General features: G+C 47.2%; 1 protein-coding gene across 4 annotated transcripts in view; it reads left to right on the forward strand.

Moving 5' to 3' along the window:
* LOC143298365 (DDB1- and CUL4-associated factor 6-like) overlaps positions 1–19,224 on the forward strand; it is a 210,690-nt gene that overhangs the window by 67,202 nt on the left and 124,264 nt on the right. For all 4 annotated transcript variants that reach the window (XM_076611266.1, XM_076611263.1, XM_076611264.1 and 1 more), the window contains exons 6-7: positions 7,182–7,295; positions 8,195–8,330. In XM_076611266.1, the coding sequence (XP_076467381.1) occupies positions 7,182–7,295; positions 8,195–8,330 (250 nt within the window). The remainder of the gene's footprint in view (positions 1–7,181; positions 7,296–8,194; positions 8,331–19,224) is intronic.

Below are 19,224 nucleotides of genomic sequence, written 5' to 3' on the forward strand. Positions count from 1 at the left end.
AGTCAAGTGTTTTGGCCCTTAACTCCTTAAACTCTAAGGGGGCCGGGCCGCACCCAGGTCATGACTCCTGGATGCCCTTGTATTGCCGCCTTTTCACAGATCAAATACACATGTTAAACATCCTGTCATCCATGTCAGAGTTTGATGGGTTATAGAGATAAGAGCATACCCAGCATGCACACCCTTGAAAACAGTATTGCTACCCACATGGTGGGATTAATATACAAATCAGTCATACACGTAAAGTGTCTGTGTGGGGGTGGAGGTGTGTGCATGACTGATATCTGATTGAGTGATACATGGAACGAATGACAAGTGCCTGATGGCAGCTTTCAGTCAGCTCTACCTTGGTGGGCAGCCTGTTGTGCAAGAAAACTGGGCCCAGGAAGTACAGTGAAGGGCTACACTTGGAAGTGCAACTGGTTGCATTCTAAGGTGACATGTCATGTCCAGTGCCACCTTTGCTTGATCTTAGTGGTAGTGTCCAGCATGGAGATTCTTTCCTTGACTTCAAAGTTTGGGGTGGTGTTTCGCAAAAGACTTTCAGCATATTGTACCAGCCATTTGTCTGGAATCTTTCCAGTTTATGCTTGATGCTCTTGAAGACTTTCAGGTCTGATATGACCATGTTGAGAGCATTGCTCCTTACCAGTTGGATCTGCGTTTTGTTGCTGATGGTACCAGACTTCCAAATGTTCCTGAAAGACACAAAAGTCTGCCTGGCCTTGGAGATTCTTGTCTTAATTCCTGCAACTGCATCAACACTTGTCATTTTTTTGCCAGTGTATTTAAATAAACTTCTGTGCATCTGTGTCTTCTCCCTGTATTTTGACCTCCTCACCTCATCAGTGGCTTGGATTATCCTCAGCTGTTTGGTCTCCATTGTGCTGATCTTGAACCTAAGTTTACCTGCAGTACATGCAAGATCTTTTCTCTTGGTCTGGGCAGCCTTGTTACATTAGGAGAGAAGGCGGATGTCATCAGCAAAGTTTTGTTAGATCAGCAAAACCTTGTTAAAGTTTACCTGATGGCTCCAGTCAATACATAGGGACTACAGAAATATGCATGTATGTATGTATGTATGTATGAATGATTGAACATAGACAAAAAATATTTCCATTCATATCAATTTACATGGTTGTAACCATATTTCTGGATTGGGAACATTTTATTTCATTTAGACGGGTGCAATAGCCAAGTGGTTAAAGCGTTGGACTTTCAATCTGAGAGTCCTGGGTTCGAATCTCGGTAATGGCGCCTGGTGGATAAAGGATGGAGATTTTTCTGATCTCCCAGGTCAACATTTGTATTTTATATTTGTATTTGTATTTCTTTTTATCACAGCAGATTTCTCTGTGTGAAATTCGGGCTGCTCTCCCTAGGGAGAGTGCGTCGCTACACTACAGTGCCATACATTTTTTTGTATTTTTGCCTGCATGCAGTTTTATTTGTTTTTCCTATCGAAGTGGATTTTTCTACATAATTTTGCCAGGAACAACCCTTTTGTTGTCGTGGGTTCTTTTACGTGCGCTAAGTGCATGCTAGCACACGAGACCTCGGTTTTATCTTCTCATCCGAATGACTAGCGTCCAGACCACCACTCAAGATCTAGTGGAGGGGGAGAAAATATTGTCGGCTGAGCCGTGATTCGAACCAGCGCACTCAGATTCTCTCGCTTCCTAGGCGGACATGTTACCTCCAGGCCATCACTCCACTTATCTGCAGACCGGCTAGTGCCTGAACCCCCTTTGTGTGTATATGCAAGCAGAAGATCTTCTTCTTCTTCTTCTTCTTCTGCGTTCGTGGGCTTCAACTCCCATGTTCACTCGTATATACGCGAGTGGGTGTTTACGTGTATGACCGTTTTTACCCCGCCATGTAGGCAGCCATACTCCGCTTTCGGGGGTAGAAGATCAAATACACATGTTAAAGATCCTGTAATCCATGTCAGTGTTCAGTGGGTTATGGAAACAAGAATATACCCAGCATGCACACCCCCAAAAATGGAGTGTGGCTGCCTACGTGGCGGGGTAAAAATAGTCATACTCATAAAAGCGCACTCGTGTACATATTTCTTTATTCCCACTGCAGCCTGCCACCTGGGAGTCAGCATGGTGGGGAATTTCCATCACACACTGACCACAGCCTTGCACACATACACACCATGACCGAAGATTCCTGTAAAAGTCAGGATTAACCAATAAAAGAATGGTGCTACTTTGGCATTACACAGCCCTCCTTTATAAGAATTTAGCTGTCATCTTGCCCTTCATTCACACGTTTTCTCAGAGCTGAAAATGTCGGCCAGTATCGAAAATGAAATGTAGGAGGATTACACGAAGGAAGAAGTTGAGGCTATTGTGTTTCAACTGAAGGAGTTTCATAGAGAAGAGAAAAAAATGCATCTGAATATAAAATAAGTATAGGTGAAGATGAAGACGTAATAGGAGAAGATAGTGAAGAGGAAAGCGATCCAGAAGATAACATTCCACTGGCAGTCGCTCATGCCAAAGCGCAGCAGCACAAACACAGGTCAAGGAATTTGCGCTGCCAACTGGTCCCATTTATACTTTTCTGCAGAACACAAAGTCATTCAATTATTATTATTTTTATTTGTGCCTGAATTTTTATTTCAAATTGCGAATTGCGGCCAATGAAACCAACAAATAGGCCAAGCAGTGAAATGGTGTAGGGTGACTGGTGCCAGTTGTGACTCTGGGCTGTGACACTTGCATGTGACAGTCATCTAGCTGACTGTTAGGGAAGGGAATGAGACATCCAGTGTTTATGTAAACAGTAGGGTGTGTGAATATTTATAAATAATGTACACTGTGTGGTGCAGTCATTGTTTATTTAGTGTATTTGAGTGCTTTCCTCTCAGATTTAATGGACTTGGTGTCTAATTTTGTGACAAGTGTACATATTCAATCGGATTACCATGAGGGTGGTTTGGTGGGGGACTCGGTCAGGTAGGACTGTACTTACTGTTTCTGACTCACAAATGTATACTGTGCATGGTGCACCAATTGCATGATTTCACTGTGATTTTACCTTCATTTTGTGACAAAGTACAGCAGCAGGATACATGTACGTAGGACACACATTTCAGTGTGCAGAGCAAAACACAATAATTTCTGAACACTTCGGCCATATGTGAACACTCTGCAATGAATAGTAAGTCTATGGTGCTGTGTGTACTTGAGGAGTCATATTTTCTTTAAAAAAAATATTTGAAAAATTTCGAATATTGGGAATAGTTTCTCAGTAACACAGACAAATGCTAAAGGTTCAAGTAGTGTTTGTCAGAAATACAGATTTCAGATTGTCTGATTTGCATCAATAACCGGTTCATGGCATTATTTTGTTTTGTGTCAACAATGAAATATGCTGTCTTAAATCATTTAAGTACCTGATCTATTTTTCAGTATTGATAAGGTTTTTAACCAGTTCAGTGCCAGAGAATTTTGCATTAAAAAAAAAAAACAACTGCTCTCCCCTTGCCAGGGAATTTTGAGGAATCAGGGGTAATGAATAAATGAATAAAAATTCTTGTACAAAAAACTGGAGATGCAGAAAGAAAGCAAAATTTTTGTCAAGGAAAATGAATGTAGATTCTGAATCTGGGTGTTGTTTTTTTTCCCCCAATTAATTTGATTGTAGATAATTGTTCGGCCATTTAAAGTCAAGATGATAATTTTTGTGCAACAAAAAAGTATATTTCCACCTCCACAGAATAGCATCCAAAATGAAAACAAACAAAATACAGTTAGAAATAGCATGCCTATTGTCAGCTTACACCTGTAGAATAAATAAAATCAGGCTATAAGTTTATATAAACAAATCTCAACTCGTATAGACATGTAAGTGAATCACTGTCCTGACAATGACAAACATGGGTGTAGTCAATATGATAAGTCAGTCACATTCTCAGAAACTGAGCAGGCAGGCTTTCTGACAGCTGAGAGCTTTCGCAAGTAAGAGGGTGAAGTGTTTTTTTTATGGCATTCACTCCCTCCCAAGTTGCACGTGGGCCGGTTAAAGTGTCTGCTGTACATCCGGCTTGCTTCCTCTTCAAACAAGTCATCCATCTGATCCAGTGACAAAAAGCGTTAAAAACAAAAAGAACATGTTTCACGTCCAGTGTATGTTCAACCCTTCATTTTGTGAAAATCGGGGAGCATAGGCCTTTGTCCGTTACTGGCGGTATGCATTGAAATGATAATTCACTGACGTCCAACTGTCACGCCCTGTCACAGCCACTTCCAAACCGTCTGGCTGGATTCACTCCTCTCCCTCTCCTCCCCTTCATCCAATGCTCGCTGCACATATTCTGTCAGTCATAGCCACTTGTTCAAAAAGGCTGTCTGATTGGATAGATGAACTGAATTACCATCAAATGGGCTGTCAGTTTTATCACTGTGGTTGTCAATCACCTTCATGTTCAAACCAATCATCAGACAAGAGAGATCCTTCTCCATCATTATAGCTGTCCATAATCACAAGCACAGTTTTCAGAATTGTGTAAATCTGCTGTGACCACCTCCTTTACTGGACACAGTTTTCAACACCTTTTTATGGATATGATGCAACCACCTTTCCACGTGCATTCCACGTGGTCCAGTTAGCAAATCATTATCAAATGGAAAGGGGTCTTCTACCTGATGGGATGATGGAGTCTCCCGTCAGACCAACGGATGAGTGGGCAGGCAGGCTTATCTGTCAGTGGGAGAAGAGGCCGATTCTGGATGTGCAGCACTTCCCACAGGTGTCTACCTGATGTATGTTCATTTAAATAGTATTTTTATAATCCAGACACATTAAACTAACCGTTCAGATTCTGTTTATATGAATTGAACCAAACTCTAGTGAAGGAAAAATCGGAACATATGCAGGACGTCAGTGGACTTCTTATAGGCACTATGGCAATACTTTTTGTAGGACATGAGCTGATGTCTTATAGGCACTCAGCTGGTTAACCCCTTCACTGCTAGTACATTTTGCTATAGCCTATGCTGAGAACATTTTCAGAAAAACAAGAAAAACATGCCTATGATTTTAATTTGCTTATATTTAAAAAAAGTACTGAAGATAAATGCATAAAAGTATGTATTAAATGAAAGGAAAATGAACCAAGATTTTGTTTTTAATACTCACATGTTCCAGTAATGAGTCAATCTGACAGAAAAATTCCATAAAATGCAATTAAAAAAAAAATTGGGACTGTCATTCCATCATGTTGGTGCTACAACATCAACCAGGTTATCAACCAGTCTTTCTTGTGACTGTTGTGATCAACCACACACACTGTCAAAGGGTGTGCAACAGTGTCCAGGTCCATAAGTCTCCAACACAGTCCACACAAAGAATGAAAAGGGTGTGCTCACCCAGCATCTATCACCAGTAAAAACGCTGTGTGTAGTACTTGCAGAAACAGTCATCAAGACAGTGTGGTTTGCTGGGGCAGTCTGGGCAGTAGAACCTCACATCCTTTCTTTGCCCTTTCTTCCAGCAGACTCTGCACCTCCTTTGTAGCCGGGTCTTCTGTGGGGTATGTGGGATGACATCAATGAAGTGTCGTCCACACAGACGAACAGCGTGGTCATCTTTAGCAGTGTCTGGGTCTTGGTCACCAAAAATCATGGCACTAATTACATCCTTCTGGAAGTCCAGGAATGTACTGCTGTTGCCTGCTTTTTTGTTGAGGATGTGTGCATTCAGCATGGCAATTTGTAGAAAATGTACACACAGATATTCGTACCACTTCTGGGTTTTCCTTGTGGCATCGTAGGGCTGCAGTTGTTGGTCATGATGGTCCATGGCACCCATGTTTTTGTTGTAATCCAGAATTGCTGGAGGCTTATTTACTGCCCTTTGGTCTTGCTGCTGCTGGTCTTCAGCTGCAGGTTTGTGGCAAGTTGTCAACTCCAGATGGTCCAGGACGAACATCATGATCATAACCATGCTGCATACCTGAAACACATTGCATAAAAAACTAAGGGTTTTTTTTGTTTGTTTGTTTTGTTCTTTTTTTGTTTGTTTTGTTTTGTTTTTGTTTTTTTGTTTTGTTTTGGGTTTTTTTTCGTATAAATAGGTTATGAAATGATACCATTTTATTTCTGATTGTTTTCAGAAGCTGAAATACAAACACACACACCTACCCCCCCACCCCCCAAACCCCCAACACACACACACTGAAACTGGTTCATGGTATGCCACGCTCCCTGCATTCTCTTTCGCATACAAAACAAAATGACACACACACACACACACACACACACACACACACACACACACTTCTGCAAGTGTTGAATTTACAAAGTAATTTAGGCATACAATTCTGTATGTCATTCTCTGATTTCAGTTTTGTAAACATACGTCAACAGCACAGTCAAGAGGTTAATGTGCCAACAAGCGATCACATATCTACAGTTAGAATTTAGGAATATATGACCAAGAAATATTTTGACGTTATCTTTATCACTGATTGAAACATAGCCAGCAAAGGATAATATTAGAATCAAATAGGATTGTAACTGATGTAAGTGTATGTGGGCACAGTAAGCATAATCTGGCAGTGAATGATACATATGTTTGGTATTATAAATGATTTCGAGTGTTTATTTAGACTGGGTTTTTCATTTGAAATTTTGACTGGCTTGTTGCAGAGTTTAGATCAGTAGGTCAAATTTGCAAGGTTGATTTGGCTACATCTGTAATTGTTGTGGTGTGAAATAAGTGTGTGTGTCTGTGTGTGTGTGTTGTACTCATCTTCAGAAGTAGTAGACACAATATGAAGCATTCTTCATGTGTGTGGGAACTTTCACGTATTTTTGTTTATGCTGTTTGGTTTTCATTGAAATATAAAGCGCAATGGTTGATTTGTCTTGGATGTGAACATCTGTTGTAGATTTTCAAATAAAATCAGTTAAAAGTGGCAAAGTTCTGATGACTATAAAAACACTTGATTCCATCTTTTCCGTTGTTGTTATTCTTTTTTAAATTTTTTATTTCATTTATACTTTTGATATACATTGTTCTGAGAACCAGGGATACAAATTTCAAAGATTTTTTAGGTTTAAAGTCACTGCTGTACTCAAACTTGACAGATTACATCTCACAGTACATGAGATCAGTACAGTGCAAACCTTCACTGGCTCTTGAAAATTGGACATGATTTTCAGCTGGTTGTTATACCAAATGAAGCACGGACTTTTTTGACATGTGGGGAAGATGGCACAGTGCGGTGGTATGACCTTCGTATCAAGACCAGTTGCAACAAAGAAAGATGTAAAGAGGTTAGTATGCATTACAGACTTTCATATTCCTTTTAACTGCTTGCCTCTGCTGATTAATTTCCTTTAAAGGTTTCCAACCAGTGTTGAAAATGCAATTCCTATAGGTTTTGGTGATTAAAAAACCCCGTTTCATTGCAATCAGAGAACTTCACCTCTTTATGAGAGCACAACATTGCTCTACTATTTATACTAATTATAAGTTTGCTGTTCCTTTCATGTTAAAAAAAATAAATAAATAAAAATTAAAAAAAAAATTAAAGGAACTGCTTGACTTTTCAGTCTTAATATAAAGCTGCAGTTCCACAGACATGATGTATGAAACAAAAAATCAAACTGCAACTTTTGCTGTGAAGCAATAGCACAAAATCAGTGTAGGGTCTCCTGGTATATGGCTTCATGGTGATTGGACATTGATAGTTCCCAATGGACTGCCAGCACCGGGACTTGCAATAAACAAGAATGGTATTCAATGTACTTTTAGAAAATATTATGCTAATTTCCTGGTTCTAATTGCCTGCAGACTTTTTTCTTTTTTTCTTTTTAATAGAGAGCAATGTCAAAACTTTGCACTTGTGTAAACAGATTTGATCACATTAATTCTGAAGACAGTAGAAAATGAAATACAACCTTGGGGACACAAGATATGTCTAGGATTGTATTATAAATATGCTGTGGTTTTGCCAAAATTCATGGTGGCTTCTGGCATTTTCCATGATTTTTTTTTTTATTCATGAATTAAGGACAAATGACAGTGTTTTATCAACTGGAAGTTCGCAAATTATTTATGAAAACATGCGAATGAGCCCTCATTCTTCTGTAATTTTGTTGAATCACTGTCTTTTGGGTAGTTAAAGATGATGATCAAATGTGATAGGTATCCTTTCTGAATTTTTTTTCAGGATGTGCTGATCAACTGCCGCAGTGCAGTGACATCAATATCAGTGGACCCTGTCTTACCCTATCACCTGGCCACAGCTTGCGCTGATGGTTCTGTACGTGTGTTTGATCGACGGATGCTAGGCACAAGGCTCTCTGGTCAGTGAAGAATATCTAAACATCCATTTAATCACACATACTTAACCGTGACCCAACTAGTGCAGACTCCGGCAGGGGTCTGACATTCCTGTCCTGTGCAAACTACTATCCGCCTATGCGGAGAAAATGAGAGAACTACGGCCGATAATAACCTCCCGGAAGTAGGTAACGTCCCCTTTGTCCCCCTGGTTATCGCCCTCTTTTTCCGGCAGCCATCTCGACACCTGTACCTGTGCACTTCATACGGCTAAGTTTTTCGCATTTTCTACCTGTCTATCGATTCTTTGGCGTTTCTGTTTTGTGTCCAATTATGTCTTCAAACAGGTCGCACAATTATGTAGCCCGATTGGGAGATCGGGCTAAAATTAAGGCACAATCGCAGTCGATTCGCGATCAGTCTGGGCCCTCTACCTCTGCCGCTCTCAGCAACGCCAACCCTACGCCACCCCCACTTCCTCCGCTACCTCCGGTCGACTCCAGACCACCACTACCCACTACGCCTCCTCCGCCGACTTCTACAGGTTTGCTTACCAATACACAGGTCAGTGGTGCCATTCACAATTCTTTTTTCGATTCGCGATCGGACTCGTCGCGATCCGCGATTTCTCGGCTCTGCCAGTCGGCAGTACCCGAGTCGACCTCCTCTATCCCTTTCCCCATGCCCTCAGTCTCAACAAGGGATTTTAGCACAAACCCTTTGGGGAAACAACGCAAGTCACTTGCTCTGGATCCGCACACTAGTCTGGGCCCTACGTGCGATGCGTCCGTGGTGGCGGCCGTGACGTCGGATCACGAGCCCCCCACGCGGCATGCCTCGACCGTCTCGGATCCTTTGGTGACCGTGGCGTGTAGGGATGCCCTCCCATTGTGCAGGGAGGAAGGTGGAGCACTAGGGGACACGCTTGCCCATACGCGTGCACCCCTCCCCTTGTCACGATTTTCCAATCCAAGGGAGGCAACTCCTGCTTCGGTCCCCTTATCGGTGACCGCCGCAGTTACTTCCCTTGCACCGTCACTGCCCCTTGCCTCCAGTGCAGGCACGTGCACGGTTCCACCAAGCCATGCAGTGATGTCCACATCTGCCATTTCTCCAGCTGCTGCTGTTTCCCAGCCACAAACGGTCTCTCAGCAAGCTGCTGAAACAAACAATCAGCAGCTCATTATCAGCTTGCTGCAGCAATTATGCTCCACTGTCCTTCCTGGTGCCACACCTTCTCCTGCTTCTGCTCCTTCTTCTAATGCAATACCACCACCCCCTGCCACCCACCACCAGCAGCTCCCCTCCACTTCAGCAGGACACACTCAGAGCACCCAGGACAGCCACACTGGCCAAGTGCCCAGCACACAGCCTGATCCATCACCCTATGCCACTGAAGAGACATTTTCTGATGGTGACACAGACACAGAGGAACCACCTTCAGAAGAAAACCAGTTGGTTTCCCTGCAGGAAGCACTAGCACACCTAGCTTCCTACACTCCAGACAGGGTGGAGACAATTCATGCACCGGGCACGCCTCAATCCTGCGGTGCTATGGAAATCATGGGCATCCACAGATCCTCCAATGGCCCTTACTATGCCCTCACACAGTCGCCCATGGTACTTGATGCCCTGCATAGTACGCTGGCACGCATCAGGGGCCAACCCATCAGCGAGGTCCCCTCTGATTCTGTACCCAATTTCCCTGCAGCAATGGGTCGAGGCAAATTCTTAAAAACCCAGCCCAGACCCACTTCAAAACCCCCACTGTTAGCTCCGGGTCCTATCCCGCAAAGGCCCCTGCCTCTTTCTCAGGAGGACCTACTACTACTCCCAAACAACTCGCAGGGCAATCGCTCAGTCACAGTGACAGACAGATTCTTGATGGACCTGGAAGAAGCTGCAAGGTTGTCCCTTGAATCAACTGCAGCCATAGACAACTTCCTGGCGGGCCTTGCCACAGCGCTGATGGAAACGCCAGCTGATCCACCAGCCGGCCTTGACATCTCGGTCTTCTCTCCCTTCGTACAGCAGATCGCCCAGCTCCTTATGCGCTCTGCCAATATCCAAGCGCAGGCCTACATGAATGTGATTTTGGCCAGGAGGGACGCTGTGCTCGACCACTCTCCATACGTGCGTTCTCTGCCAGAACATGCTTCCCTCAGAGCGCTTCCTCCCGCCGACAGTTCCCTTTTTGGTCAGGGCTTCCCCACTGCGGCCATCAAACGCCGCGCAGACTTGGGTAGGGACCTTGCCCTCGGCGCAGGCCCTCTCCGCACTCAGGCACACCCGCGGCATGCTCAACGGCATCAGCCCTACACCTTCAGGCGTAGCAACATTACCTCCTTCGGACCGCGCCCGCGCCAATCCACAACCTCAAACGCCAGAGCACAACCCAGGCCACAACCCAGGGGTCAGCCCGGACCGTACAGGCGCCAGCCACACTCACTCCGCCCTCCACGCAGGCCAGCAACCAACTCCACACCGGCCCACCCCCAGTGACTTGCCCCCGCCCTTCACCTGCCACTCGCGCACCAACAGCCAGCAGGAAGCCTGTCCAGGCACATGCCAGCGTGGCTGTCTCTCCCAGCATGCGAGTGGGTCCTCCGGGTGATAGGGTCGGGGTTCCGCCTGCCTTGGCTCTCCTCCAAGGCACCTCTCACTCTCTCTCCTCCCTTCCCCCCCCCACAGGGCGACACAGCCTGCTCAGCCCTGCGGGACGAAATACTCTCTCTTCTCCACAAAGAGGCCATAGAAGAAGCTCCTCCTCTCTCTCCGGGCTTCTTCGGCCGCATTTTCGTCGTTCCCAAAACATCCGGCGGATGGCGGCCAGTCCTAGACCTTTCGCCCCTAAACAGATATCTCCAGCACAAATCATTCCGCATGGAATCACCTGCGTCAATCAGGGACTCCATCAGACAAGGCGACTGGGCAGTCTCCATAGACCTCACAGACGCTTACTTCCATATCCTCGTTCACCCCAGGGACCGCAAGTGGCTCCGCTTCTCATGGGAAGGCAAGTCCTTCCAGTTCAGAGCCCTTCCATTCGGCCTGGCTCCAGCCCCGTGGGTCTTCACCAGGGTGGTCAGGGAACTATGTTTGGCCCTCAGGAGCAAGGGCATACGCCTGAGGGTCTACCTAGACGACTGGTTGATCCTTGCAGAGAGCAAGGCCCTCTGCCAGCATCACCTCAACCTCGTCAGGACCCAGTGCCAAGCACTGGGCTTTCTGATGAACACAGACAAATCGGAACTGGAGCCCTCTCAACAGTTCGAATTCCTGGGTATGGCGATCGATTCGGTATCAATGACCATACGTCCGGCCATGCCTCGCCTCCACAGGCTACACAGCCTCCTTTCTCATCTATCACAGGCAGCCTCGGCGTCAGCCAGGGAGCTCGCCTCTCTACTGGGCTTCATGGAGTCTCTTGCTGCACTGGTCCCCTTGGGCAGACTACACAAACGCCCATTTCAGCGCCACTTCCAGAACAGGTGGTCCCAGTCTTCTCAGACATGGGACACCCAGATTCCTCTAGGCACATGGTTCTCACAGTCGACCCAGCGCTGGATGGACATGCAATGGCTCAACGCCGGGGTTCCCATCTCGAACCCAACTCCAGATGCAGAACTATACACAGATGCCTCCAACATGGGCTGGGGTGCCCACATGGAGAACCACACAGCGTCGGGGACTTGGTCCCCACAGCAGCAATCATTGCACATCAACAAACTGGAACTGGAGGCGGTCTCCCTTGCCCTCCAGCACTTCCTCCCCCACGTTTCGCGCAGGTCGATCTTGCTATGCACAGACAACACGACGGTAGCATGTTATCTGAACAAACAGGGGGGAGCTCACTCTCACCAGCTGTCCCTGCATGCGGAGACAGTCCTCCTCTGGTGTCAGGAGTACAACATCCACCTGACAGCACGACATGTCCCAGGCAAGCTCAACATTCTAGCAGATTACCTCAGCAGATCCCACACAGTGCTTCAGACGGAGTGGACCCTGTCACACTCAACACTTCAGCCGATCTGGGACCATTGGCACAAACCACATGTGGACCTCTTCGCCACAAGGTTCAACTTCCGCATCCCCACATACGTCTCCCCAGTCCCAGACCCGCAGGCCTGGGCCATGGACGCCCTGTCGATCAGCTGGTCCAACCTTTCGGGGTACGCCTTCCCCCCACTGCCAATCATGGGAAAAGTCCTCAGAAAGGCAAGGCTGGAGAGTGCCGTCCTGATTCTCATCGCACCCCACTGGCCAGCACAGCCGTGGTTCCCCGACCTTCTCCACCTCACTCACGTCCCCCCACTCCGCCTTCACATCGGCAGACACTCCCTAGTTCAGCCCCGCTCAGGCATTCCCCATGGAAATCCAGAGGTTCTCAACCTACACGCCTGGCTACTGTGCGGGAATCTCTGTCAGCACTAGGCGCCTCTGATGACACAGCCGACCTCGTGTGCAGGTCACATCGCAAAGGTACTCAAGGCGTTTACTCTGCACACTGGAATCGCTGGCTCTCCTGGTGCTCTACCCACTCAGTCAATCCCACACACCCATCCAACATGGACCTCGCCAACTTTCTCGCTTTCCTCTCCTCCTCCAAAGGCCTCTCCGCCTCTGCAGTACGCGTCCATCGCGCTGCAATCAGCTCCACTCTTCGGCAACTAGGCGGACCCTCTTTCTCAGATGACCCCCTGCTTAGGGCATTAGTCCGAGGGGCTTCCCTCAGCCACACACGTACATCCCCTCGGTCCCCTTCTTGGGACCTGTTTCTGGTACTACAATACCTCCGCAAGGCACCCTTCGAACCCCTTGCTATAGCTCCCTTCAAGCTACTCTCAATGAAGACACTCTTTCTCATCTCACTCGCCTCAGGCAGACGTTGTAGTGAGGTCCATGCCCTCAGTGGCGTCACACAGGATATAGCCTTTGAGCCGGACGGATCTATCTCACTTAGGTTCCTCCCTGAATTTCTTGCCAAAAATCAGACTCCCAATACACCCTCTCCCATTCTTTTCATCAAACCGCTCTCTTCCATTCTAGCCCATGATGACGAGGATAGATTCCTCTGCCCGGTCAGGGCCCTGCGCATATACCTCAAACGGTCGCGTCCTTTCCGAGCGTCCAAGCGACGCCTCTTCATTAGCTGGAACCTAGACCATCCACGTGACATTAGCAAAACGTCGCTGTCTCGATGGATAGTCAATGCGATCAAAGGTGCATATGCAGACGTAGGTTTGAGACTCGATGCCTCCTCAGCCAGAGCGCATGAAGTCAGAGCGTGGTCCTCCTCTCTTGCCCTGGCGCACTCAATACGGCTACAAGACATCTTAGATGCCGCCTACTGGAAAAATCCTGCCTTCTTCATCAACTTCTACCTGAGAGACGTCGCACGCCTGCGGGATGATGGCTCAAGAGGCATCGCTTCTGTGGTAGTTGCACAGCAGGCTATCGCAGCACATAGACAGTAGAACAGGCTAGCCCGCCACCTTGTCGCGCTATTCTGCACTAGTTGGGTCACGGTTAAGTATGTGTGATTAAAAGGAAATTTCTATCTAAAATTACGTTTAAATAACATACTTACCGTGACCCAAATTTAAGACCCTCCCGGCCTCCCCGCTTCCTGTTCTCCCTGCTCGCTGCGCTGCTGATGGCATATTGCCGTCAAAAGTGGGCGATAACCAGGGGGACAAAGGGGACGTTACCTACTTCCAGGAGGTTATTATCGGCCGTAGTTCTCTCATTTTCTCCGCATAGGCGGATAGTAGTTTGCACAGGACAGGAATGTCAGACCCCTGCCGGAGTCTGCACTAGTTGGGTCACGGTAAGTATGTTATTTAAACGTAATTTTAGATAGAAAATATCCTTTTAGGCGTTTTTAGGTGTGTTTTTTTTGCTGTTACTATGTAAACCAGAATTGTTAACTCTTTCACCGCCACGTTTCTGTGTCAGTGTGAAAAACACTCCCCATGGAAACTTTGTTCACACAAACACTTTAACTCTTTCACCGCCATTTGCGACTTGAGGTGACTGAACAGTGCACCGCCATAGGCGACTTTAGTCAACATCGAGGGGTCATGTTGACAAGACCAATTTTCACATTGTAACAAAGCTTGACAGCTGCAGCCAGTTTCCTGCCAATAGAACAATGAATAACCTTTGCCCTCCAGCCAAGTTTGAAGTGAACAAGTCCATTGTTTTGTTTGACATGAACCGAAGCCTGTGACTGCGAGCATCATTTCTAAAATATTTTGCATTGGGGAGTGTTTTTCACACTGACACAGAAACTTGGCGGTGAAAGAGTTAACAATTCTGGTTTACATAGTAACAGCAAAAAACCCACCTAATTCTGATCATATAAAAATTATGCAACCTCATATTTGCTGTGAGCCTTTCCAAATATACTGGAAGTTGATCATTAACCTGAAAATAATTCAACATTTTCTGTACACAGAGAAAAATAAACTTACAAACTTAGAACATAAGATGAAACAGATTAATAGAAAAAAGCAGATTTTAATATCTGTCCTATGCCCTAGCATTAAATTGGTGAAAAATGGCAGATGTTAATAGCTACCTTAAAATTAAATCCTCCCATTTACCTTATGTATAGATTAAAACAAATAGTACACAACATGCATCAGTGTCTTTTCATTGGTAACATTTGGACATACATACTGGTCTGTGACCAGAAGCCACAAACATCCTCCAAGAGGGGGGTAAAATTGGTATGTTGACTAAAAAAATTATAAAAATTGGTATGGTGATGAAGTAAAAGATGACTGCTGAGTCTAAAAAATGGAGAGAAAAAAAGTAAATTGTAAAACAATACTCATTTCATAAGTGTCTAACGTTTCAAATATTTTTATACATTATCTCCTTTTGTTGTTATAATAACAGTGATGAAAAACATTTCTATAGCACACTCTTCTGTTTTGATTTAGAGCCTAATGTGCTTCACAAGACAATTTATTGTAAAGGAAAGGAACATGACAGAATAAATATACACACATGCATGTGTGCACACACATACATGATTTTTTTTTATATTGTACTTGCAGCTTTCAAACTTGCAACTTAAAACAATAATCAGATGTTTGGTGTCATATATTGTACCATTTCAGACTGATGCAAACTGGGCCTGTCAGTTTGCTCTGTCTGGCCAGATTTCATGGCATTTCAGTGAAAAGACGCCCAGCCAAGTCTGTCCTGCTCTAGCCAATCAAAAGCCATTAATGGCTACATGCTCTCTGTGAAGGTGTTGCTACCTCCCTTCCTCCATCTCATGCCGAGCTCCCACCCCCGCCTTCTTTAGACGGGGGTGAAGCCCTGGCCTAGGGGTGGCAGCTCTCTGCCCACCCCGGGTCAAATTACCCCAGTATCTCCAGGGAGGGAATACTGGGCATATGGCTCTAACCTGTACTTCAGGTGATCCGGCTCTCCAGCCGATCTTTCCTGCTGGGGCACAGCTGTGCATGTCAGGCAGCTCCGGACTGTCTGCCTGTCGGTCTACTGGTGAGTCCGACAACTGGTGGGTCGGACCTGACCTCCATCCAACTTGGCCACGTTTGTCCCTTCCAGGGGGTCCAAGTGCCAGTGATCCTTGGGGATGGGGTCACAGGATGGCTGGCGCCCATGGGTGGATTCCCTTAATATACCTGTATTGGGGTGCACTTTTGGTGCATGTTGGACTGCCAGAAAGACTGGAGTGCAACACCCCCACCCCCCCTGGTCCCCCCCTGCAACCAGCCCAGCACCTCCTACAGGGTGGCGCATGTTGTCCCAATGAGTGGGATCAACTGTTTGTTGGTCAGGCCAACCTCCTTGGTCACTAGGGCCTCTCTGTTGGGACCTTGCATGTCCCAACTATGCGATCTTCATGCACTAGTGCCACCCTTTTGGGACCAACCACCTCCAGGTCACCCCACCCAGGTTCTCCCCCAACCCGAACCCCCCGTCCCCCTCAGCTGTTTGTGAGACAAATGGGTGTTCATGCCCTCACAGCACACATGGGTCCCTATTTCTTCCCAGGAAGTGCTCAGTGAGGGTTGGCACCCACCGTCTCAAGCATGGCTGGACCTGTGCGAAAGGCAAAACGCCCACATCCAGTCTGAGGGGTGATAAGGGCGCTTCTTCTGACCAGCCATTGGATCATCCCAGCTCTTCTTCCCTCTGGGCAGACCACCAAATTCAGGAGGATCCCTGGGTGTGCTGTCAAAATTTGTTTACTTCTGGGCGGACGTGTGAGAATTGTGCTCTTGTTTGTTGTGTAAATTACAGCTATTCTAGTGCCTAGATTTCGGAAAACTTCGACACAGATGCTGATGGATGGTGTGTGAATGTAAAAGTGTTTTCCGTTGTGTCAAAAGGTTGGTAGTTTGTCCACAATTACTGTTTTTATTAATTACTATTGTTGAAGAAGGGAACAAAATATCAACACCACTCAAGACAGTCAACAGATGTTCATTTCGTTCTGTGTCTGCTGCACAAGTTTTCGTAGGCGCGTTTGCAGTACGACCTTACCGAATGTTGCTGAGCTTCTCACGTGAGCGTGCTTAAACACATCTGTTATTTGCAGTGCACATGCACTCAGTCAGTGAAACAAGCATCATTGAACACAGGCGCCTGCAGACGTTAAATTCTGTTTATATACAAAAAGTTATTAAACTAACAAAACTCATGAGTTTTATCAGTATTTTCAGCATTTTAATATATTTTCCCCTGTGCCCTGTGAAAAACGGTCTCCCCCCTCACCCCATCGTGCTGATCAGTATGGAGAGCAGAGGAACTGAGACTGTAGTGGATGTTTTCTGTCGTTCTTCAGCCCACCACCAAGCTGATGACCTCACACAATACAGGCCATTAAGGGCATCAGAAACATCAACTAAGATTAACGGTCAAGCTACTTCACCACACTTACTGGACTCGGGGCACACTCAAATGGGCAACGTCATCGCCATCAATGGTCAGCATCAAGACACCACCTCCCAAAACCTGGAGGGGGTCAGGCTGGTGTTCTCCTGACCCACTCCCGGGAGGGTCACTACCTTGTCGTGGTCGGGAGGCTTAGTGGCCAGTGATCGAGCGAGCTATGTCGGCGGGGGCATCAGTGCTTCTTGGGGTTTGGTGCTCTGGTCCCAGGTCTTAATTGACAGCCTACATAGCCATCGTAGCTGTTACGGCTGAATAAGTGGTGGTTTTGTACTGATGCCCCTGATAGGGCTTCCCATGCCGAACAGGTCGTGAGTGAGGCCCAAACTAAACGTGACCCACTGTCCCTTTCGCTATTCTTTGTTCTTCTTTTTACCGCCTCTTTTCTGTCCTCAGCTCCCCATCAAGCCTTCTTTTCCACATTCTTTTTTCTCTGCGGCCTTCTTTAGGCCCGCCGTGTTTGCCGTGCGGCGCGACCTGTGATGGAGGGGAATGAGATCCTGGGGATTGAGAGAGCACGCTGCTCTCAACACATCCCTTTGGCTCGGACCTCTCCTAAGACAGGCGGCACACATTGGCCCGTGTGTGTCAATCGGCTACCCCTTCGTGGGGCTGGGTCAAGACTGGCAGTTTAGTGGCTGACAAAGGTAACCCCCGTAGTGCTCGGCTCTCTGTCCCCGGGAGCTGGGCATGATCGGGGGGGAGCACGTTGGAGCTGGGCTGCTGGTTGTATATCCCTCCCGAAACCTGGAAGGGGTCAAGCTGGTGTTCCCTTGACCCTGGCCCCTAAGTTGGACCCCATGGTGGGTGGGTAAGGGAGGGATGAATTCACATTTTTCTTTCAACATGAATCCTAAACAAATACACCCCCCCAAACTCGGAAAAAGACGACGACAGGGAACGGACGACTCAGACTCTGAGTCGGAGGTCGTTGAGACCTCTGGTTTTTGGCCATCGTGGCTAGTGATGGAGGGCGCTGATGACGACAAGCCCTTGTCGGCTCTCAGCCCCTTCGCTGTCCAGAAGGGCTTTCAGTGTCTGGCAGGATCGCTCAGATCCATCAAGAGGCTGAGGAGCGGAGCGTTTTTAGTACAGACAGAATCCTGCTAGTTAATGTCAGCCTGTACGTACCGTCCCCTCTGAGATGCTTTAAGTGTCAGAAATTCGGACACGTGAGAGACAGATGTAAGGAGGAAGAGGCGTGTGGCACCTGTTCGAAGGCGGCGCACCAGGGCGATTGCGTCAGTGCAGCCCTGTGTGCGAACTGCGGAGGTGGCCACCCGTCCTCATCGAAGGACTGCCCCGCCTGGAAGAAAGAAAAACAAATCCAGAAAGTCAAGACAGAACAGAAAATTTCCTTCTTTGAGGCAAGGAAACAGGTGGAGGCCGCGTCGCCTAAGGCGTCGTATGCCTCTGTCGTCAGATCCAGGACGGTGGACGTCGCGATCCAGACGACGTCCACAGGAACGCAGACGGACGACTTAACCGCCTCGTCGGAACCGTTGGCCTTGGGTGGAGGCGCTGTGTCCACCCCTCCCCATCCTGCGCGGCAGTCCTCAGGGGCTGCTGGGCGGGAGAGAAAAGCCTCGGGCGGAGGCACGTTGTCCGCCTCCCGCCCCACCCCACCCCCCGGCCCCCCTCGCCCCGCCTCTCGTCTGCCTGGCCCTCGGGCTGGCGGAAGTGGCCGGAAGCCCCCCTTACCTCCAAAACTCAAGGAGGGGAGGGTTGCGGCCACGGCGGGGTCGGGAGGGGCCGAGGTGGTTGATATTCCGACCCGGTCGGAATCCGAAAAATTTATGTCAAAAAACAAATACTCCATCCTGGCGGACCTTGAGCCACCGTAAGTGGAGGAGCAGGGGGTAGCGATGGAATAGGCTGCTGCTTTATTTTTTTTAAAAACCTTTTTAATGGCAGTGATCCACTGGAATATCCGGGGATTCTATGCCAACTTCCAGGAACTCCAGCTGCTTTGTCGTGCTT

This window comes from Babylonia areolata, chromosome 23 (genome assembly GCF_041734735.1).
Source record: "Babylonia areolata isolate BAREFJ2019XMU chromosome 23, ASM4173473v1, whole genome shotgun sequence".
Taxonomy (NCBI): domain Eukaryota; kingdom Metazoa; phylum Mollusca; class Gastropoda; order Neogastropoda; family Buccinidae; genus Babylonia; species Babylonia areolata.